Genomic DNA, 20,473 nt, shown 5'->3' on the forward strand with positions numbered 1-20,473 from the left:
CCATACCTGGATAGAAGGAAAGTTAGGTGAAGACCTGGGTTAAACCAGGGCCAATGTTTTTTGTCAAATTCGGCAACTTTAGGTATAAAGGGTAGTAATTCTTCCAGTGTTGGCATTAGTCCATTCGTTTTCACATTCCTGGAGGAACTGGTTTCTTAATCTAGTGTTGTCTTCTTTCACTGGCACGTCCAGGTTAACAGAAAACTGGTTGAACTGTGCTGCAATACCCTTCCTTCTACAATACCGAAAGTAACTGTAAAGCACTTTGTATTTAATTGGTAGTTTACCATTGATTACACGTAGTGCCGATGTTGAAATTGTGCGACAAGCTCTTGAAGTTGCAATCAGGAAGAAGCGCTGGGCTTGAGTCAAGATTTTTTCCACCGTGACTCTGCGTATACTGGGGGCCCAAGTGCCCGCAGCATAACAGACAATAGGAATAAATATACATTAGTAGTACAGCTTGAGAGTGGAAGGTTTCAGACCCCAAGAACCTTTGGTAATTCTGATTATTTTGCCTCTAAAGTCTTGATTCTGCTTAGTACATATTCAGCATGGGTAAGGAATTGAAGTTTGTTATCTAACATAATTCCTAGGTATTTGTACGAGTTAACTAATTTTATTGATTGTTCTTTAATCATAATACTTGGAGGTCTATTTGGGTCTAATTTTCCTTTGAGAAGAATTTTTGTTTTGGGAACAGAAATAGTTAATTCATGTGTACTACACTACTCATCTAGGTCTGATAGGACTTCATTAGCACGGATTTCAAGTTGTAGTCTGGAGTTTCCAGAAACAAGGATAATTAAGGATAATTGCACTACTAAGATCTGCATAAGTGATCTTAGTAGTGCAATTATGTTCAGTAGCCAGCCACCCATCAAGGACCACATTCCAGCATACTGGTCCGAGAACTGATCCCTGAAGGCAACCGCGAGTCATAGGTCTCGCAACAGAGCAGGATCCACTGGAGACCACAAGTGAGCGATTCTGAAAATAATCCGTGATGAGACGATAAACAGGCACGGAGACCCCGACCTCTCAGAACCTCTCCAGGACACTTTGCCACCAAACAGTGTCAAAGGCCCCTTTGAAATCCACAAGGAGGCCGAGGACATACTTTTCATTGGAGGCTGAAACATTATTAATAACTAGGTTAATGGCATCCACTGTAGACATCCCAGCAGTGAAGCCAAACTGATATCGGTAGTTTAGGTTTCTTTCTTTATAGTGCTTTTGGAATCTCGCTACAATCAGCTTCTCTAGTATTTTTCTGAAGACCAGAAGTAGAGTGATTGGGCAGTATGAATTTGCCTGATTTGCTGTTTTGTTGGGATTCTTAATGAGTAATTTAAGATTTGCTTTTTTCCAAGGAGAGGGAAAGGATCCATATTGTAGGCAGACATTAAAGAGGTTCATCATCAGTTGGGGACAGGTGCTCCAGATTCTTTTAACTGTGGTAACTTCTAATAAGTCCAGTCCAGGGCATTTGCCATCACGCAAAGTCGCAACAGCAAGACCTACTTCGTGTCTGTCAAAATCATCTTCGTGGCTTTGGCCTACGTAGGAAAGATGGTACAGTTGGGCCTTTCTGGTAAAGATGGGACTTTCTGGTACAGTTTCATCCTGCATAATCAATTCATCCAAAATTGTTTCCATAGTCTCGGCCCATGTCAGAGATTCGGAGTTATCAGGTCTAAATACAGAGGAGAATATTTCCCCCGGATGAATTTTGTCTAGAGTCAGCTTGTAGATCAAGACCCAGGGCTCCTGGTCCATAGTTTGTTTAACTATGCGTTCCCAAGCAGAGCTTTTTTCTTTGTAAATATTGTTGAAATATGTCCTCCTCGCATTTTTGTATATTTCATTCAATCGGTTTATTTCATCTTCAGGTCTACCATCTCTCCTAGCTCTCTGAACATCTCGTCTTGCACTCTTAGTATGATTCCTTAGAGTAGAAAGATTCTGGGACCACCAAGGAACCGAATTTTGTCTTCTCCGTATCTTCTCAATCGTCTTGTCACATATTTCGGTGATGATTGCCATCAATTCTTTTGGATGTTGGTCCAAAGTAAGATCTGTCAGTTTTTAATCCATAAATTTTTCCTTAAGTAGTTTCTCAAAAGGATTCCAATTGATTTGTCGAGTTTTGTATCTTGGGAAGTCATGAGTGCCTCTCAAAGCTGCTGCGTTTTCATTAGATATTATGTCAAAGGTTATTACATTGTGTTCGCTTACCAACCAAGAGGAGTGAACAGTCCAGTTTTCTATGCATCTCCCAAATGTTGCATTCAACAGAGTGACATCTATGTAAGACTGACCAGAAGGGGATGAGTAAGTGGGCAGATGCCCAGGGGAGTTCCAGACAATCAATCTGTTAGTTATTATGAATTCCTCCAGTAATTCACCTTTATTATTCGTTATGGGGCTGTTCCACATGGTGGAAGACGCATTTGCGTCGGTCATAATAATAATAATAATAATAATCTTTTTGCCTGATAACCTAATTAAAGCTGTCTCAAGGAAGTTTAGATAAGGCTCAATTTGTTCATAATGCTGTGAGCACTGCATGTAGATTGAGATGAAGAATATTTGTCCAAAACTACCTTCCAAGCATGCACATGCCGCATGCTCTGAGCAGAGACCATTTACCCTTGTGATCGTGATCTGCTTGTCCACTATAACAAGAGCTGCCCACACCCTTGTCACAGCATTTACACCCTGTCTTGTAACAGATACAAGAGGTTGAATCACCCTACAGCTGTTTGGTAATCCTTTAACTTTGCAGGAATATAATTCCTGAAATCCTAGAATGTCAATTTTGTGATTCGTAATTAGTTTCGAAATATCACTAATTGCAGATGCAGAACGCTGGCAGTTTAACTGTTATATTTTTAATCTCTCACCATGCTGTACATTTTTTATCTTACTGAATGTAATTTGTGCGAGATTTGGTGACCTCCTGAGCTCGCAAGAACTCAGGACACTTCGAGTCACGATATGAATGATCTGATTTCCTCTTTTTTATTTTGCAGTTTGGGCATGTAACGGGTGATTCAGGAGTGGGACACGATTGCGACTGATGACCTTTCACTCCACAATGCCCACATGTGTAGTCCTGCTGTCTGCAATATCTAGCCGAATGCCCATAAAGCCAAACATTTAAAATAACGTGAAGCGATAATAAAATCCTTCACGTTGTGAACCGACCAGCCCAGGTAGATGCAAGCATCATCTTTTAATACGATTCACCTGATATAGGCAGGAACTTCAATTATCCAGTGTGTGTTATTTTTGTTTTTAGTGTTAATCTTAAACCTCACCTTAACACCCTTTTTGAAATCTTCCTCACTAACATCGTGCTCGCACAAGTTTTTGACATACAGATCCTCGAAGAATTCTTGGTCTGACATATCTTTTTGTATGTCATAGAGTATCAACAGTCGGGTTCAGTTTTCGGGGCAAGTCTACAATTAATTTGTGTTCCCCAAATTTCAGGCAGTTCTTTAATTTAGTAATGTCTTTATCAGTGGCAATTTCAATTGCAATGCCTTTTTCTCTAACTTTTGTGACAGATTTTATTTTAATCTGTTTAAGTTCAGATTTAAAATTCATTCCAATCACCTGTTCACTTCTTCACTCATTTTTAATTCACACTTTTCACTAGCTTTAATCAATACTACATGCTTTGACTGAGTTCCCGAGGGAATCAGTTCAGCAGCGGGCGGAGGTAGGCAATACTCTTAAATCTAAATTTGTTTTTAGCCTCTCATTATCAATGGTGAGATCAATCACCAATCGTTCCAGATTTTACCAGCTTCCACCACCATGAGGGGGGGGGGGGTAAGGTGGATCCTGACTTAAAAATATCTAGAAAATTATTTTTCAGAACACTTAAGTAATCTAAATTAAACGTACAATTCGAATGTTCCGGGTTATTTACCGAGTGAGGTTCAGCTGCACCTTCAGGTGATCCCAGTTGGGGTAATTCCTTCCCTAGCATATCTACAAATTCGTCTGAAGGTTCTTTCAACCCAGTATTTAGAAAGTCTGGAGCTAAATGTTAGATCTCCAGGCATGTCCAATAAAGAATAATCATCAGACATCATTACACTGGTTAACAGTTTTCTTGTTACAAAACTAAACCCCCACCTGGAAGAAACACCTGACTTTAACTTAGTCCAGCAAGCCGCGAGTTTTCGTTCACACCAGGAGCAGTCCACAAGGAGAATTAGGATTAAGCGATTTCTGGCTCCGCTGTACAGCAGTCACTGTCTCTGTCCTTGCAATCAGTCCGGCAAGGTAAGATCAGTTCGGGTAGGACTACTTGACCCACATGCTTGAGCAGAAGGTGTTAGGGACCCCCTCCATAACTTTTTCCATTTTTCTTCCACATGCAACATGTAAATCAACCTTTGAACATATACAAAGAGCCAAAATTAGCATTAGCATTAGTAGAGGCATTTGATGCAAGAAAGCAAGCTTATGCAGCATCAGCCAAAAAAAAATAAAGTAAAATAAATAAATAAAAAATAACCACTTCCACTTCACCCCTTTGTTCGTTCGAAATACCTGTCCAGCTGAGCTTTAAACTTATTTAGGCTATCAACTTCCACGACAAGGGATGGAAGTCTGTTCCACCTACCAACCACCCACTGGCTAAAGGCAAATTTCCGCCCATCTATCCTACATCTGTCCTTTCTCAATTTGAATTTATGCCCTCTCAGGTGATTATTCTGAGCTAGAGGAAGAATCCCATCAGCATTGAGCATGCTCAAACCATTCAAGGCTTTGTACACCTCTATCAGATCACCTCGCTGGTGCCTAGTCTCCAGACACTGTAATTCGCAAAATTTAAGCCTTTCTTCATAAGAGCACCCCTTTGTTCCGTTCACAAATGTTGTTGCCCTTCTCTGTACTCGTTCCAGCAGCTCTACATCCTTGTTGAAATGAGGCCTCCAGGCCTGTATACAGTACTCTAGGTGTGGCCTGACCATTGCCTTATATAAGGGAATAATCACCTCCTTATCCCTGCTAGAAAAATTCCTATATATTGAAAATACACCATGAGCTACTCTTGCAGCCCGTCTGCACTGCTCAGAGAACTTCATATCTGCCTGCACAACCACCCCCAGGTCCCTTTCATTCTCTACCACTGTCAGTGTAGTACCACAGAGTTGATACGTTGCTCTGGGGTTGCTGTTCCCCATATGCAGTACTTTACATTTGTCAATGTTAAACTTCATTTGCCACCTCTCAACCCATCTGCTCAACCTTTCCAGATCCTGTTGCAGCAGCATAGTGTCAGTAGTGTCCTTGACAACCCTGCCAACCTTCGTATCGTCTGCAAACTTGGACATTAAGCTTGATATACCATCATCAATATCATTTATAAATACAGAAAGCAATAAAGGACCCAATACTGAACCCTGAGGGCCCCCACTAATAACATTAGTCCACGATGAGCAGTGTCCATTGATTACCACTCTGTCTTCTCCCCCTCAACCACCCCTTTATCCATGGCAGCAACTTGCCTCCAATGCCACACTGCTCCAATTTGTGCAGCAGTCTTCCATGTGCAACAGTATCAAAAGCCTTTCTAAGATCCAAGTATATAATATCAAAGTTATTCCCTGCATCCAGTTCTTTTGTGACTGCATCATAGTATCCAATCAAATTGGTCAGGCAAGACTTCCCCTTAACAAAACCATGCTGTGTCCGAGCTATAACTGAAGTCTTGTCTAGATGATCCTGCAGTGCTTCTTTAACCAGTGCCTCCATTAATTTTCCTGGAACAGAAGTTAAACTCACAGGTCGATAATTACTTGTGTCAGCCTTTGATCCTCCTTTGTGAATTGGGGTCACATTTGCACATCTCCAGTCCATGGGTACCTCCCCTGAGTCCAAGGAAGCTCTCATAATTATGGCTAAGGGTTTGCTTACTTCCTTTGCTGCCTCCTTTAATATAACTGGATAGATCCCATCCACCCCGGGTGCCTTTGTCATGTTTATCCTCAACAATTTCTCCTCCACATTCCTCTCAGTTATTACAAAATCATCTAGCTCACTGCCAATGTTTACTTCACCTACGATATTCCACTTCCTGAATAACTCCTCATGTGTGAATGTAGATGCAAAATACTCGTTTAGATATGTTAGCCACCTGAGCAGGATCCTCAACTGTTGAACCATCAATATCCAGTGGATCGATATGATTCATCCCTTTCCTTCTTGAGTTTAAATAGGTAAAGAACTCTTTTCTGTTTTTCTTTGCACCCTTTGCCAAGGATTTCTCATGATCTGCCTTTGCCTGCCTAATCTCTTTTGCGACTTGGTTATAGACCAACTTATATCTATCATAGGCTTCCATGTCACCCATTAATTTGTATGTATCCCATGCATTTTTCTTCTCTGCCATATGTCTCATTAGTTCATCTGACAACCATTTAGACCTGAACCTTGAACAATATTTCTTGGTTGGTATGTAAAGCCTGGTAGCTTACAAGATAAGTTCCTTGAATGCTTCCCATTTTGAATTTGCTGTTGGTAACATCATCAGTTGGTCCCAATGTACAGAATTTAAATACTGTCTCAGACCATCATAGTCTCCTTTACGAAACAAAAACCCTTCCCTTTACCTCTGAAGGTAGTTACCTCTTTGAGTAAATCCCACTTCAGAACACTGTGATCACTGCCACCTGGTGGTTCATTTATCTGCAGATTCTTAATGCATCAAGAATCACTACTGATAATCAAATCAAGAGTATTACTCCCTCTAGTTGCCTCCCGAACATGCTGATGTAGAAAACAATCATCCAATAAATCCACAAAACCCTTGCTAGTGTGTGAGTGACCAGCCCCCAAATTCCAGTCAATATCTGGGAAATTAAAATCCCCCATTATAAGACTCTCTGATTTACTGGCCCACTATTTCCCTGTACAGTTTCTTATTATACTCATCAGAGTCATTAGGCCTATAGCACACTCCTACTCTCAATTTTGATCTCCCAATGCTTATGTCACACCAAACTGACTCGACACTGCACTGTCCAGCGATGTCGACTGGCTTCACTTCCTTGGATTTTATGTGTTTCTTAACTAATAGCATAACCCCTCCTCCCTTCCTATCCTTTCTGTAGACATTGTACTCCCCAAATTAGTTCTGCATTCCTTATATCTGTGTGACACCACGTCTCTGAAATCCCAACAATATCTGCCTTTGATGTTTTGAGCAATACCTAAAATTCATCAAATTTATTTACTAAACTCCTAGCATTGGTGTACACGCAAGTATACATGCACCTGCTCTTCCTCTTAGCCACCCTAACACAACCCATGTGTTTACTTATACCCCCATGATTCCCAGCAATCTCTGAAATATCCTGCATCTTATTTTCCAGGCTGCTGCTCATTCCAATAGAAGCAGTGCAAGGATCACTTTCTCCTCTGCCAGTGGCTACTGTTAATCTATTAGTCCTTGTATCCCCCCAATCTAGCAGTTTACCACCACACCTAACACTGCCTCGATAGCATCAGCAAACATTCTTGCACCCTTTCTATTTAAGTGTATCCCATCCCCATAGAAGCAGTCTCTCCTTTTAACAAGTACAGACCATCTGAAAAAAAATTCTACCCCTTGAGCCCTGCACAATCTTTCCAGGGCTGAATTGATCGACAGGGCTCTCATCATATACTCCCTCCTATCGTGTCTGGGCAGAATTGCAGACACTTTCAAATTCAACCCTAATTGACGGCTTTTTTTTCATCAGTGACCTGTACTTGTTAAGTAATTCCACCGGTCTCCTACTCTTAATATCATTAGTAGTAAATTAACTAAATAAAATTTAAAAAAAACTAATAAATAAATAAAAGGGGGAAAAAAATAAATAATAAAAATAAATAAAAAAAACTAGTGATACTGATTTAAAAAAAAAAGTAATTAATAAAAATAAGTAGACAATACATTTCAATAAGGTCATATCTAAGTGGAAAATTAAGCAGAAAAAATAATTATAAAAATTTTTTTTTTTAAATTTGGTGCGTTTGAGAAAAAGAAAAAAAAAACCAGCTGCAGCAGATGAACTAACTCCAGGCAGAATGCGATAAAAAAAAATAAAAAATAAATAAATAATAATAATTAAAAATTAAAATAAATATATAGATAAATAAATAAATAAAAAATAAGGGAAAAAAAAGTTTTTCACTGTGGACTTTCAGTTTGGTGCATGAGAATTTCTAACGTGTATTGCTGCAGCATGGGTTCGCCTTCTATGCTCAAAGACTTGTGCAACATAAGTCTGCAGTGCTCAGAGATTTTCTCGTGTTCGGAGTAGGAGATTCAGTTGATGCTCAGTGATATTTGGTACTGCCTGTGTAAGAGTTCTTCTTATGTCTTCATACAGCAGACATTCAAGTAGGAGATGCTTCCAATTCTCCTTTTCTCCGCAGAAACAGTTATCTGTTGTAGACAGTCCTAGCTGAAAAAGCTTCTCATTGAGAGAGCCATGTCCAGTGACTAAGGAGGATTCCAAGGTCAGCGACAGCCAGGACTTAACAGTTTACATTGCAGTAAACGAGACCTCTGGAAGGAATTTTCTAGTGACGGCGCCTGTTACAGAGGTATCCCACCTGGTCTGCCAAATGTTTATTAGTTCATTGTAGCACCCGAGTCTTTCAGCTTTGGGGTTGCTGTTTAGATCCAGTTCAATTTCAAGGATTTTAGTTGGAATTTTCTTCTTGATCCTGAAGTTTAGACCTCGATATATGACGTACAAATCCAGTGGTAATGTTCCAGCAATCACTTGAATGGCAGCTGTGGGCACTGTCCGGCAAATTCTATGAGTAGACAAAAGTATGCTTCGCTGGATGGAGTCTGTCTGTCTCTCATTTTAAGTTTGTCTCATTTTGACTAGCTTCACTCTGTGAAACCACGCTCCAGCTGCATATGTCACAATAGGCAAAAAGACCGCTCTGTAGTATAAGGACAGTTTTATTTGAGAGTCCCCAATCATGTCTGGAAAATCTAATGATTGCCACTGAGAATCTTTTAGTCTTGGTTCGTAAGTACATAAGATGTTGGTGGAAGCTCAGCTTGTGATCAATAATCACCCCCAGGACTTTCGTCTGTGTTACGATCAGGAGTTGCTTTCCAGAGATGTTAATTTGTGGTGGGCATCTGAGATCTAGCTTGGATTCGAAGAGCATCATTTTTGTCTTATCCGGATTGATTCGTAGTTTATTGAGCACCGTCCAGGAGTTAAGATCAGACAGGATACGATTTGCTTTACACTCTAGGTCAAAGCGGGATTTTCCAAACTGAAAGCCACTATTCTCCATTCATTCAAGGGTTTTGTGAGCCAGCTGTGGAGGACCATATTCCAGACAAAGGGCCCTAGAACAGAACCTTGTCTGCACCCTCGAGAGGTCGGTCTGGTTACCTGCAGGTAGTTGGATTTAACTACTATCTCACACTCTGTGAAATAATTTCGAAAGAGCTGATATAGCTGGAGGGAGCACTGAGCCTGGCGGAGGCGGGCCAATGGACTGTCCCACCAGACAGTGTCAAAGGCACCCTCGAAATTAACAAAGATAGCCAGTTCATATTTGGATGTAGAATTTTCTATGTGGAGTACCAGGACAAACAGTGCCTCCTCAGAAGAGCACCCTGGCATAAAGCCATACTATGCTGAGGAGAAGAGGTTTTGTTTACAGAGCAACTGCATGATTCTTAGTGCCATGAGTCTTTCCAGTATTTTCCCAAGATTTTCCAGGAGGGCAATAGGCCTGAGGGAGCAGGGGGCATCAGCAGGTTTACCAGATTTCCTGATGAGCCAAAGGAGAGATACTTTCCAAATTTTGGGAAATACTCCGTCTTGCAGGCACTTATTGTACAGTAATTGTAGGTAAATTCTATGTGTAGACAAAAGCATGCTTCGCTGGATGGAGTTAAGTTTGTCTCTCATTTTGACTAGCTTCACTCTATGAAACCACACTCCAGCCGCATATGTCACAATAGGCAAAAAGACCGCTCTGAAGAGCAGAATAAAAACATTCTATTAGGTCCATCCCAGGGCATTTTTTGGGATTTATCCTATTAATCACTGCCGACAGTTCATCAATGGTAAAGGGGTTGGTAGTTGCCTTATTGTCATAGGTTTTGTTGGCCATTCGTATAACTGAATGCTCTGGTAGATCCCCTTCGGAATATCCTCCGGAAACAATTTGTCTAGTATTTGATTTATTGTGTCAGTCCAGTTAGAGGTCTCTGCACTTACTGTTGTGACTGTGCCAAAGATATCAGGCATGTATGTTTTCTCCTTCGCTATCTTATAAAGAAGGCCCCATGGATTGGAATTCCCCGAAACATTAACAAATGTAGTCCAGGTTGCTCTCATCTTGGCAGCAATGGCTTTTGCGTATTCATTCTTTTGGCAATGTAGCTACTGGGTAATCTTGCCACTTCAGAGGGGGAACCAGTTGCGATGGCACTGATAAATCCGTCGTGCTCTGTGGGCCTCCTTACGCATTGTTGCTAGCTTATTACACCACCCTGGCAAACATGAGAAAACAGTGGGATGGATGGACTTTTTCACTGCCGACTTATACGAGGCCTTTATTAGTGCTTACTGAAGATGTCAACCAATTCATTAGCAGCAGATGAGTTAAGGTGGTTAGGATTGTGTGAGGAAAAATCCCTGGTAATCAAGCTGTCAAATGTCTGCCAATTGAATATGCAACCTCAGTATGGAGAAGATGGCAATTGGTTCCTATTGCACAACAATGCACCAAGCCACAAGGCTCACTGTTCAGGAGTTTTTGGCTAGGCAAAAAAAAAAAAAAAAAAAGTTTGCCTATGGTCACACTCACTGTATTCACAAGACAGCCCTGTGCAATTTCTTTCTGTTCCCAAAGCTCAAGGCACCACTGAAAGGCTGTTATTTTCATGGCATCGACACCATTCAAAGAGAAATGAGAACATTGAACAGTACATTCCACCAGTCACTTTGTGATCATTGCATGCAGTGTGTGGATGCAGGAGGAAGTTACTTTGAATAAACCAAGGTCAATTTACTCATACGTGGGATCATTTTTATTTTTTTTTTTTTCATAGCATTAGTCTTTTTCCCGCTGCCACACTGTGTATTCCAGTAACAGCACCAAATATCTGAAAACAATAAGTTTGAGATGTCACCTGTTTTCTTTTCTCTCCCATCTTAATTTTTTTAGGAAAAGTTCATACATATCCAAAATGTTTGCCATTGGGAACATTCAGAAATGTCATAGTTTTAAAAACTCCATATCTGATAAACACTGTAATACAGATTTAAATGTGACATCTTTCTGCTCTTAAAAATGATTTTATATGAACACAGTTTTACTCACCAAGGTAATAACTCCAGAGTCTTCCAGTGTAATTTCAACTCTAATTATGTAAGCAATGGAAATTCACTGTCACATATGGTAGTCGTAGATCAACTAGTTGTTTGTTATTTGGGTTTTTAGGAGCATTAGCAACTAAGGCCATATTGCTCCGGGGATATGCGGTGATCATTCCCTGACCTTTCCACATCCTCCGTATTTGGTGGTTACAGGCTCGAACCCCGGTCTAATCAAGAAACGTGTGCTACGCACTGTTGCACATGCCCACCTGGCTACGGAGGCGCCTTCAACTAGTTGTCTGTTCACTATGGCAGCAAAGGAAGTAAGCAATCCGTTAGCCATGATTATGAGAGCTTCCTTGGACTCAGGGGAGGTACCCACAGACTGGAAATGTGCAAATGTAACCCCAATTCACAAAGGAGGATCAAAAGCTGACACAAGTAATTATAGACCTGTGAGTTTAACTTCTGTTCCAGGAAAATTAATGGAAGCACTGGTTAAAGAAGCACTGGAGGATCATCTTGACAAGAATTCAGTTATAGCTCAGACACAGCATGGTTTCGTTAAGGGAAGGTCTTGCCTGACCAATTTGATTGGATACTATGATGTAGTCACAAAAGAATTGGATGCAGGGAATAACTTTGATATTATATATTTGGATCTTAGAAAGGCTTTTGATACTGTTGCACATGGAAGACTGCTGCACAAATTGGAGCAGTGTGGCATTGGTGGCAAATTGTTGCTATGGATAAAGGGATGGTTGAGTGGCAGAACACAGAGAGTGGTAATTAATGGCTACTGCTCATCGTGGACTAATGTTATTAGTGTAGTCCCTCAGGGTTCAGTGTTGGGTCCATTGTTGTTTTCTGTATTTATAAATAATATTGATGATGGTATATCAAGCTTAATGTCCAAGTTTGCAGACGATACAAAGGTTGGCAGGTTAGTATTAAGGACACTACTGACGTTATGCTGCTGCAACAGGATCTGGAAAGGTTGAGCAGATGGGCTGAGAGGTGGCAAATGAAGTTTAACATTGACAAATGTAAAGTACTACATATGGGAAACAGCAACCCCAGAGCAACGTATCAACTCTGTGGTACTACACTGAGGGTAATTGTGCAGGCAGATATGACGTTCTCTGAGCAGTGCAGACTGGCTGCAAGAGTAACCCATGGTGTCTTATCAATGATATACAGGAATTTTTCTAGCAGGGATAGGGAGGTGATTATTCCCTTGTATAAGGCAATGGTCAGGGCACACCTTGAGTACTGTATACAGGTCTGGAGGCCTCATTTCAAGAAGGATGTAGAGCTGCTGGAACGAGTACAGAGAAGGGTAAGAAGATTAGTGAATGTAACAAAGAGTTGCTCTTACAAAGAAAGGCTTAAGTTTTGCAAATTACAGAGTCTGGAGACTAGGCACCGGCGAGGTGATCTGATTGAGGTGTATAAGGCCTTGATGGGATTCTACCTCTTGCTCAGATTACAAACCTGAGTGAGCATAAACTGAAATTGAGGAAAGACAGTTGTCAAACAGATGTGCAGAAATTTGCCTTTAGCCAGCGGGTAGTTGGTTGGTGGAACAGGCTTCCATCACTTGTTGTTGAAGTTGATAGCCTAAATAAATTTAAGGCTCAGCTGGACAGGTATTTCGAATGAATGAAGGGAGGGGTGAAGTGGAAGGGGTTTTTTTTTTTTTTTTTTGGCTGATGCTGCATAAGCTTGCTTTCTTGCATCATATGCCTCTGCTATCTATTAATCAAATGTTCGGCTAATAAAAAAAAAAAATTTTTTTTTTTTTTTTTGTGCCATAATTTTTTCCATTCATCTTGTAAGACTAGTTCATATTTCTCAAACTGTGCAGCTGAGATTTCAGTATGGATACATGAAGTGATACTTAGAATTAACAGTGGGATCTAAATACAGTGGTACCTTGGTTTGCGAGCATAATTCGTTCCAGAAACGTGCTCGTAATCCAAAGCACTCGTATATCAAAGCGAATTTTCCCATAAGAAATCATGGAAACCCAGATGATTTGTTCCAAAACTCAAATATATTCATATACTGTAAAAATGATTAATACAAAATATATACATACCTTTTCATATTTTTAATATTTAAATTTAATATACATAAAGCAATCGAATTTATGGTAGGACGACCTTCACTGTCACTAACGGAATCACTGCTATCTGTTGACTCTTTCTTTTTGTGCGACTTTAACAAGGAACCTCTCCAATGACACTTGCTTTTGCCTCCTCTTGAGGATTTCACGGAAATATGACATTGCATTGTCGTTAAACAGATTCATCGCTCGCACTATTACAAAATGAGGAGGCACGCTTGATACACATAAACAAAGCTGCCCGCGTGTAGCAATTGAATAAAAAACACCGTAAAGGCAGAGATACACTTAACATTTCACATTTTACTAAAGCACATTTCTAGGGGTTACTACCATAGAACAATTTCCAATTACGTTTCTGCTAATGGAATCTGTTATAAACTGGTAGTAAACTCGATCTAATTGCATTTGTGATTATACTGATAGCTGAAATTGTGTTGGTTTTTACGTTATTATGGTGAAATGTGTTTCCCCTTCACTGACATAAAAAACATTAAAAAAAATACATTTTCAGAATCTTCTCTTCATTCCGATCGTGTTGCATTCGGTTGGGGTGATTCTGCGTTCGACTGCCATTTCTTGTAAACACAAAGGCGAATCGTGCATAAGCGAATTCGGTTTGTGTTATATAAGCTATCGTTCGCGTATTTATAAATCGTGTATGATCGAATTCGTGTAGTGCGAACACTTGTTATACGAGGACTGACTGTACTCGTATTGCAAGACCTTGCTCGTTTATCAAGTTAAAATTTATTAAAAATTTTTGCTCATCTTGCAAAACACTCGTAGACCAAGTTACTCGCAATCCAAGGTACCACTGTATATACATTTGGGTACCAACTTTAAAGGGAACTACATGATGGTGGTTTATGGTTTTACACCAGTTTGCAGTTATCTTAAAACAAGATTTCATTAATATGTATGTGCAGACTATTTATGGTAGTTCCATAAATATAGCACAATACTCAGGGAAGTGGAAAATGAAAGAGACCTGGGAGTAATTGTGCAGTCAGATATGAAATTCACTGAGCAATCAAGGTAGGCTGCCAGGACAGCTTATGGGGTTTTGTCAATGATATACAGAAACTTTGCTGGCAGGGATAGGAAGGTGATTATCCCCTTTTATGAGGCCAGGGTTAGCTGCATCTTGAGTACTATATACAGGTCTAACTTTAGGTAGGATGTAGATCTGCTGGAATAGATGAAGAGAAAGGCAACCAGCTTGGTTAACTGAAAAAAAAAAGTGTGCTCTTACCAAGAAGAGAGAGCAGTTCTGCAAACTGCAGCATCTGGAGACCAGGCAATTGCATGGCAATTTGATTAAGGTCTTGAATGGATTGAGTAAGCTAAATGTTGATGGTAATCTTACTCTTTTTGAGATTACAAGGGGGCATAAATTCAAGCTGAGGAAGGATAAGTGCGGGAAAATGTGGAAGTTAGCCTTTAGTCAGCAGGTGATTGATTGTTGGAACAAACTTCTATCTGTTGTCATGGAAGTGAGTGGTTTAAATAAATCCCATTAACTAGACAAATTCATAGATGATATGGATGGGCAAAGTGTATAGCTTTTTTTTAGCTGATACTTTATAAGCATTTTCCTTCTTGCATCATTTGCCACTCCCAATACTAACAAAAAATTAAGTAGGGATTAATGAGGCAAGGGGAGGGTTGGCAGAGAACAATAGACTGCAAGAATGCTAGACACTAGATCTCATGCATGATGCAATGTACGCATTTTCAAAAAGTCAAATTTTCATCCTTTTTATTACTCATTGTGCTTATAAAACAGGATCCTGGAATAGGGTTTGTAAACTGATTTTTTTTATGAAACCCCCAAACGAGAGGTATTAGAAACTATAGTACTTATTACTGTGCATGGGTTGAAGGTTGCGAAGATGAAAGAAATTTATTTACATTACACTTCAATTTCTGTAGATTTTAATTTTCAGGAAATACATATGAAGGAAGGTTGTTCCAGAAAACAGAAGTTGAATGAATAAATGAGGAAGAAAAGTTGGACAGTAAAAGGATGTCGACTAGTTTCAACATGTGGCACTGCTTTGGAAGGAGTGGGAATTATAGAAGCAAATTCAGAAGAACAGTGCCCATGGAAGTACCTAGCAAAGGCATGCAGCAGAAAGAGATAGTCTATAAGACAGAAAGTGGAGAGCCTCTGTTAAAGACGAGACATTAATTAACCTAACTGCCCTCTTTTGAATGGAATCGAAGTCTGAAAGAGGTTTTGGGGCACTGCCCCAGATGTGGGAACAATATTCCATAGTAGGGCAGATTTGCAACTTGTACAGAGTGAACAGCTGTTTAGAAAAAATGTAATGCTAAGAGCAAAAGAGAAGATCCAGTTTTTCAAAACAATATTTGTAATGTGCTTATGCCAAGAGAGAGAGAATAGAATTCAGGGTAATTCCTAATAAAGACGTTTGATCTTGACTAAAAATTAGCGTCATCAAAGATAAGCATAGGAGCAGAACAATTCTTTTTGCTAGATATAAGATAGGACTGAGTTTTAAAAGGATTGAAATCAACACGTTACCTTTGCTCCACTGGAGAACTACCTGTAGATCAGCATTTAAAAAATTGGTAGGGTATATTTGAGAAGTTGAAGCTGTTTGTGCAGGGAAAGTTTTCTCAAACTGAAAGGTGGAATGCAACATGATATCATCAGCAAAACTACGGATAGGATTTCCAGTCAATGGAAGAAGGTTGATAAAATACAAGAGGAAAAGAGTGAGAGAAAGAAATGAACCTTGGGGAACACCAGCATTAGTGCAGAAGTTAGAAGACAGAGAACTATCTACCATCACCCACAGTGAGAAAACTGGATACCCAATTACAAAAAACAGTTGGCAAACCATAAGATGGCAGTTTATTTAGAAGCCTTTATGCCAAACATGATCAAAAGTCTTTGAAATGTCAAGCAACTGCTTGAGTTTCACAACTTTTCCAGAATATGAATTTGTCCATAGATAGATAATATAAGCCACAATATAACCAGTATATTGACACTGACAGCATCCATACTGGCAATCATTGATCATATAGGTTTCTAGACAGTAGTTAACTGATTTCGCCATTACTTTAGAAAGAGTGAAAGCAAGTGCAATGGGACAATGATTTGATAGGAATTTGTCACCCTTTTTAGGAACTGGCTGGATATGAACAAATTTCCAAGCAGAAGGGAAACACCTTTGGAATAAGAAAGTGAAAAAAGGGTGACAGAGTAGTAAGTTCAGGGGCACAGGTTTTGAGAACAAGTGGAGAAATACCATCTGGACCTAAAGCTTTCTTAGCATCAAGACTGTTCAAAATCTTTCTGACATCCTTTTTGATAGAAGATCATAGATATTGAATGGAGTGAACTGGGAATGTGTTCTCGCATTCACTCTAATAGGTGGTTTACCATGATCATCAATACAAGAGGTTTTGACAGAGGTGGGAATAGAGATGGGCAAAAGATGCAGCCAGTAGCTTTGGCAAGAGACCATAATGCTTAACAACCATTTGGACAAGAAGCAAGTTTTCTACTCTTAGCATATTCAAAATCTAATTTTTTAGACTGATTAATAACTGCTTTACAATTGTCGCAAGCTTTGGTGTAGGCAGAAAATTAACCTGGAGATTTGAATACAAGCTAATTATAATATGCAATGTTCTTATCTTGAACAGCCTTAGCACATTTATTGGAAAACCAAGGTTTAGATAAAGGACAAAATTTTAAGGTGGAGTGTGGAATAAAGGATTTCTGCATTGAAACAATTAGAAATATTATTCATCCCTACAAGAATAATTTCACTGAATGATCTGAGCACACTGACATCAGAAGATTTGAAACAGTAATCCGACCAAGGAAAAGAAAAGAAATCTCGCAGACGATCCCAATTTGCATTCTCGTAATGCCAAACAACATAAAAATGAGAATGGCCATGAGAGAAATGGAGAAGAGACCATCAATTTGTAATCTGAGGCGCCTAGAGGACCAGTCACCTAGATAGTGTACTTAGAATGTTTGTTTGTGAGAAAAAGGTAATGCATGTTGGCTGTGTGGTTATGATTGTCTGATATTCTGGTAGGTAAATGAACAATCCATGTGAGGTCATTGGTAATTGTAAAGACCTCAGCATCTCAATTAGAAAAATTGAAGCCAGCTAGGATTGCAAACATTAAATCATCAAGGAAAATTACCTCACTGTTAGGAAAGTAAAACTGGAGAAAATCAAGTTTCAAAGAGAGAAGTCAGAATTCCAAGTGATTAGTGGAACAACAGAGGCAACAGATGAATTTGACAGAATGTGATAAGAGATTTAAAGTCAGAGAAGATCAAAAAGAGGAGATTCCAAATTACTAAGTCTCTGACAGGAATATCAGAACTGACATATGCACGAGCATCACCTTTGAAGCAAAAGGAATCATACAGCAAATAATTTGGACAACTGAGATGAGCAGTGGTTCAATCAACCGATAACTGGGATTCTGTCAGAAAAAGTATGTGGGGGTTTGGAAGACTGTAAACAGAAATGGAAATTGTTGAGATTGGGACTGAGATCACATATATTTGTAAAATGAATGAGGAAGTATTTGAGAGGTTTATATCTTTTTGCAGATAAGTTTGTTCTACTGGTCTGACAATTCATGATGTATTTCAACAGTAAGAATATATCGGGAGGACATGCTGAATGAAGTAATGAAATTTTTAAATATGGCATACATGTGGCAAGAATATACCCAGCTCCTTCACATAATGTGGCTTCAAAAATGTCTCCCACAGACAGCACTAAGACTCCCTCCTGTCACTATCTGGCAGAGTAGAGGCAGTGAGATTATACACTTGCTGACGGAAACCTCCTAGAGAGTTACAAAAAGGTTCAGTCTGGTGGACTATCTAGAGGTCAGCTTGCAAACACAGTTTTAGAGTTGTACCTTCAAAATTTAAGGAAGACTGATCTTGCCATGATACACATAACCTCAAAAAACATGAATCATATTGCATGATGGAAGAGATGGGGGAGGGGGGGGGTGCTGGAGCTTTGCTCTGCAAATTAAACATGGGTTCCATCACTTCAAGCCTCCAATAAGCAAAGTGGTGGTAAAGCACCAATCGATCAGTCACCTACCATCTAGGATTGCCTGGTAACACAGAAGGGCGACATTCATCCATGTGGTGTGGAAGGCACACTTTGGCCCCTGCTTACGTTGGTTTGCACCTGGGTGGTCACCTTTAATATTATTATTATCCATGTGGTGCAAGGAAACCTGAGGCTTATGCTGGACCAGCCAAAAAAAATTTTTATACCAGAAAAAAAAAAACCTAGCACATAACACAAAAAAAAAAAAATTTGAAAATTCAGAAATAAGGACCACCCTAATGCTATAATTGCTAATATCTAAATATCACTATACTCTGAAATACTGTGCATCCATGAGGCACCTTTGTGCAAAGTCTTATCAGCTCCCCTGCCCTCTAATAAGCAGAAAATGTTTTGATGATAATATGATGGATTAGTAATGTTTAGAAATGTATAAAGAAAACAGAATAATCATCCTTGTTTTTAATTATTTAAATTTTTTTTAAAAAAATTTTAAGGTAATTATTAAATTTAAAATGGTGGCCACCTTGATTAGGTGCCTTTATGTGGTGCACAACCTGCACAAGTCACCCCTGACTAAACTAACACACGTTGATATTTATTTATTTATTTACAAATCATAAAAACAATAACCAGCAGTCACAACTTTGGGCAGATAAAGTTTCAAACTATGGGAATAAATAATTTTTAAAATTATTATTAGTTTCATAAATTACTTCAATGTACACAACGAAACTTGTACAAATCTAAAAATATAGCTCTGCTTGACCAAATATTTAAGTAATATCTTTTTTTATGCACAGTTTTCATATATTTAAGTTATCAGTAAAAGATTTCTGTTTCCGATTGACACTACAGCAAGGAAAAAAAACAGAAATGTGGTTCAAGGTTTCTCACTTGGCCTTCTCATCCAGGGTATTAGTACAGAGTAAGAGGCCCACTGAATGACCTTAGGCCGCTAATTGTTTTCTACCCTACTGTAAGCGACCAATTTTATTTTTATTTATTATTATTATTTTTTGCTGCTCTCTCCCAAACGGGTTAAGATTCCCTTCCCGTTCGGGTCAGTTCCAAACATCTACCATGCTAGCAGCTTGTGTGTACAGCATCCACTGCATACGCTTTACGCCGGCCCTGCCTTCACATACCATTTACTTTGTCATTAGTCCTTTTAACCAATATATTATAGTTGCGACGAATTTGAATTACAAATTCGTCGAAACTATAATACAAATTTGTATTACAAATTCCTGGCAGAAAATTATATAATACATTAGTTTAAAAAATCGCAATTCACGCGGTCAGACTTATATGGGAGCACAGGCATACCAAGCTAAAATATAAAAACAATGTATATTTACTTATTTATCGGTTTTTAAATACAGTACTGTACTTTATTTTGTGTGACAACCATACCTCCCACTGGTCATAAAGTCTTTCCAAATCAGCATCCGTATAGTCGCGTATATCCTTCTTAGCCCAGTCTGGCTTTTCACCTTTGTACTGCTTCGAACATAACGATAAATTTATAATTAACACAATTATACCGAAACCTGAAAAGAAAAACATGCTCAAAATCATTAAACATTCAAACAGAACACATGTCAAGAAAACGTGCTGTACATTTGCCCTAAATTATATACAGAACTCGTGGGTAATTTCAATCTACTTCAGATAGGGGGAGCTTTTAGAAATTTTTATAACAATACTGTACTCAAACACCGCACTCGCCTTGACAGAGTGAATATTAGAGCACCGAGGGCTGTACACGACTTATAAGCAAGAAGACCAAAAAAAAAAATTTTTTTTCTTTTCCCAAACATGTAAAGTAGTAGTAGTGGAATGTGATGCCAGAAAGCAAGTGT

At 39.2% G+C, this 20,473-nt stretch overlaps 1 protein-coding gene across 2 annotated transcripts in view; it reads right to left on the reverse strand.

Annotated features, from left to right (window-relative positions):
* boca (LDLR chaperone boca) overlaps positions 1–20,250 on the reverse strand; it is an 84,967-nt gene extending 64,717 nt beyond the window's left edge. For both annotated transcript variants that reach the window (XM_090389368.1, XM_090389367.1), the window contains exon 1: positions 20,025–20,250. In XM_090389368.1, the coding sequence (XP_090245494.1) occupies positions 20,025–20,189 (165 nt within the window). In that variant the 5' untranslated portion in view covers positions 20,190–20,250. The remainder of the gene's footprint in view (positions 1–20,024) is intronic.
* Positions 20,251–20,473: the final 223 nt, after the last annotated feature.

This window comes from Mastigoproctus giganteus, unplaced genomic scaffold, assembly GCF_048544385.1.
Source record: "Mastigoproctus giganteus isolate SK-2022 unplaced genomic scaffold, ASM4854438v1 scaffold_15, whole genome shotgun sequence".
Taxonomy (NCBI): Eukaryota; Metazoa; Arthropoda; class Arachnida; order Uropygi; family Thelyphonidae; genus Mastigoproctus; species Mastigoproctus giganteus.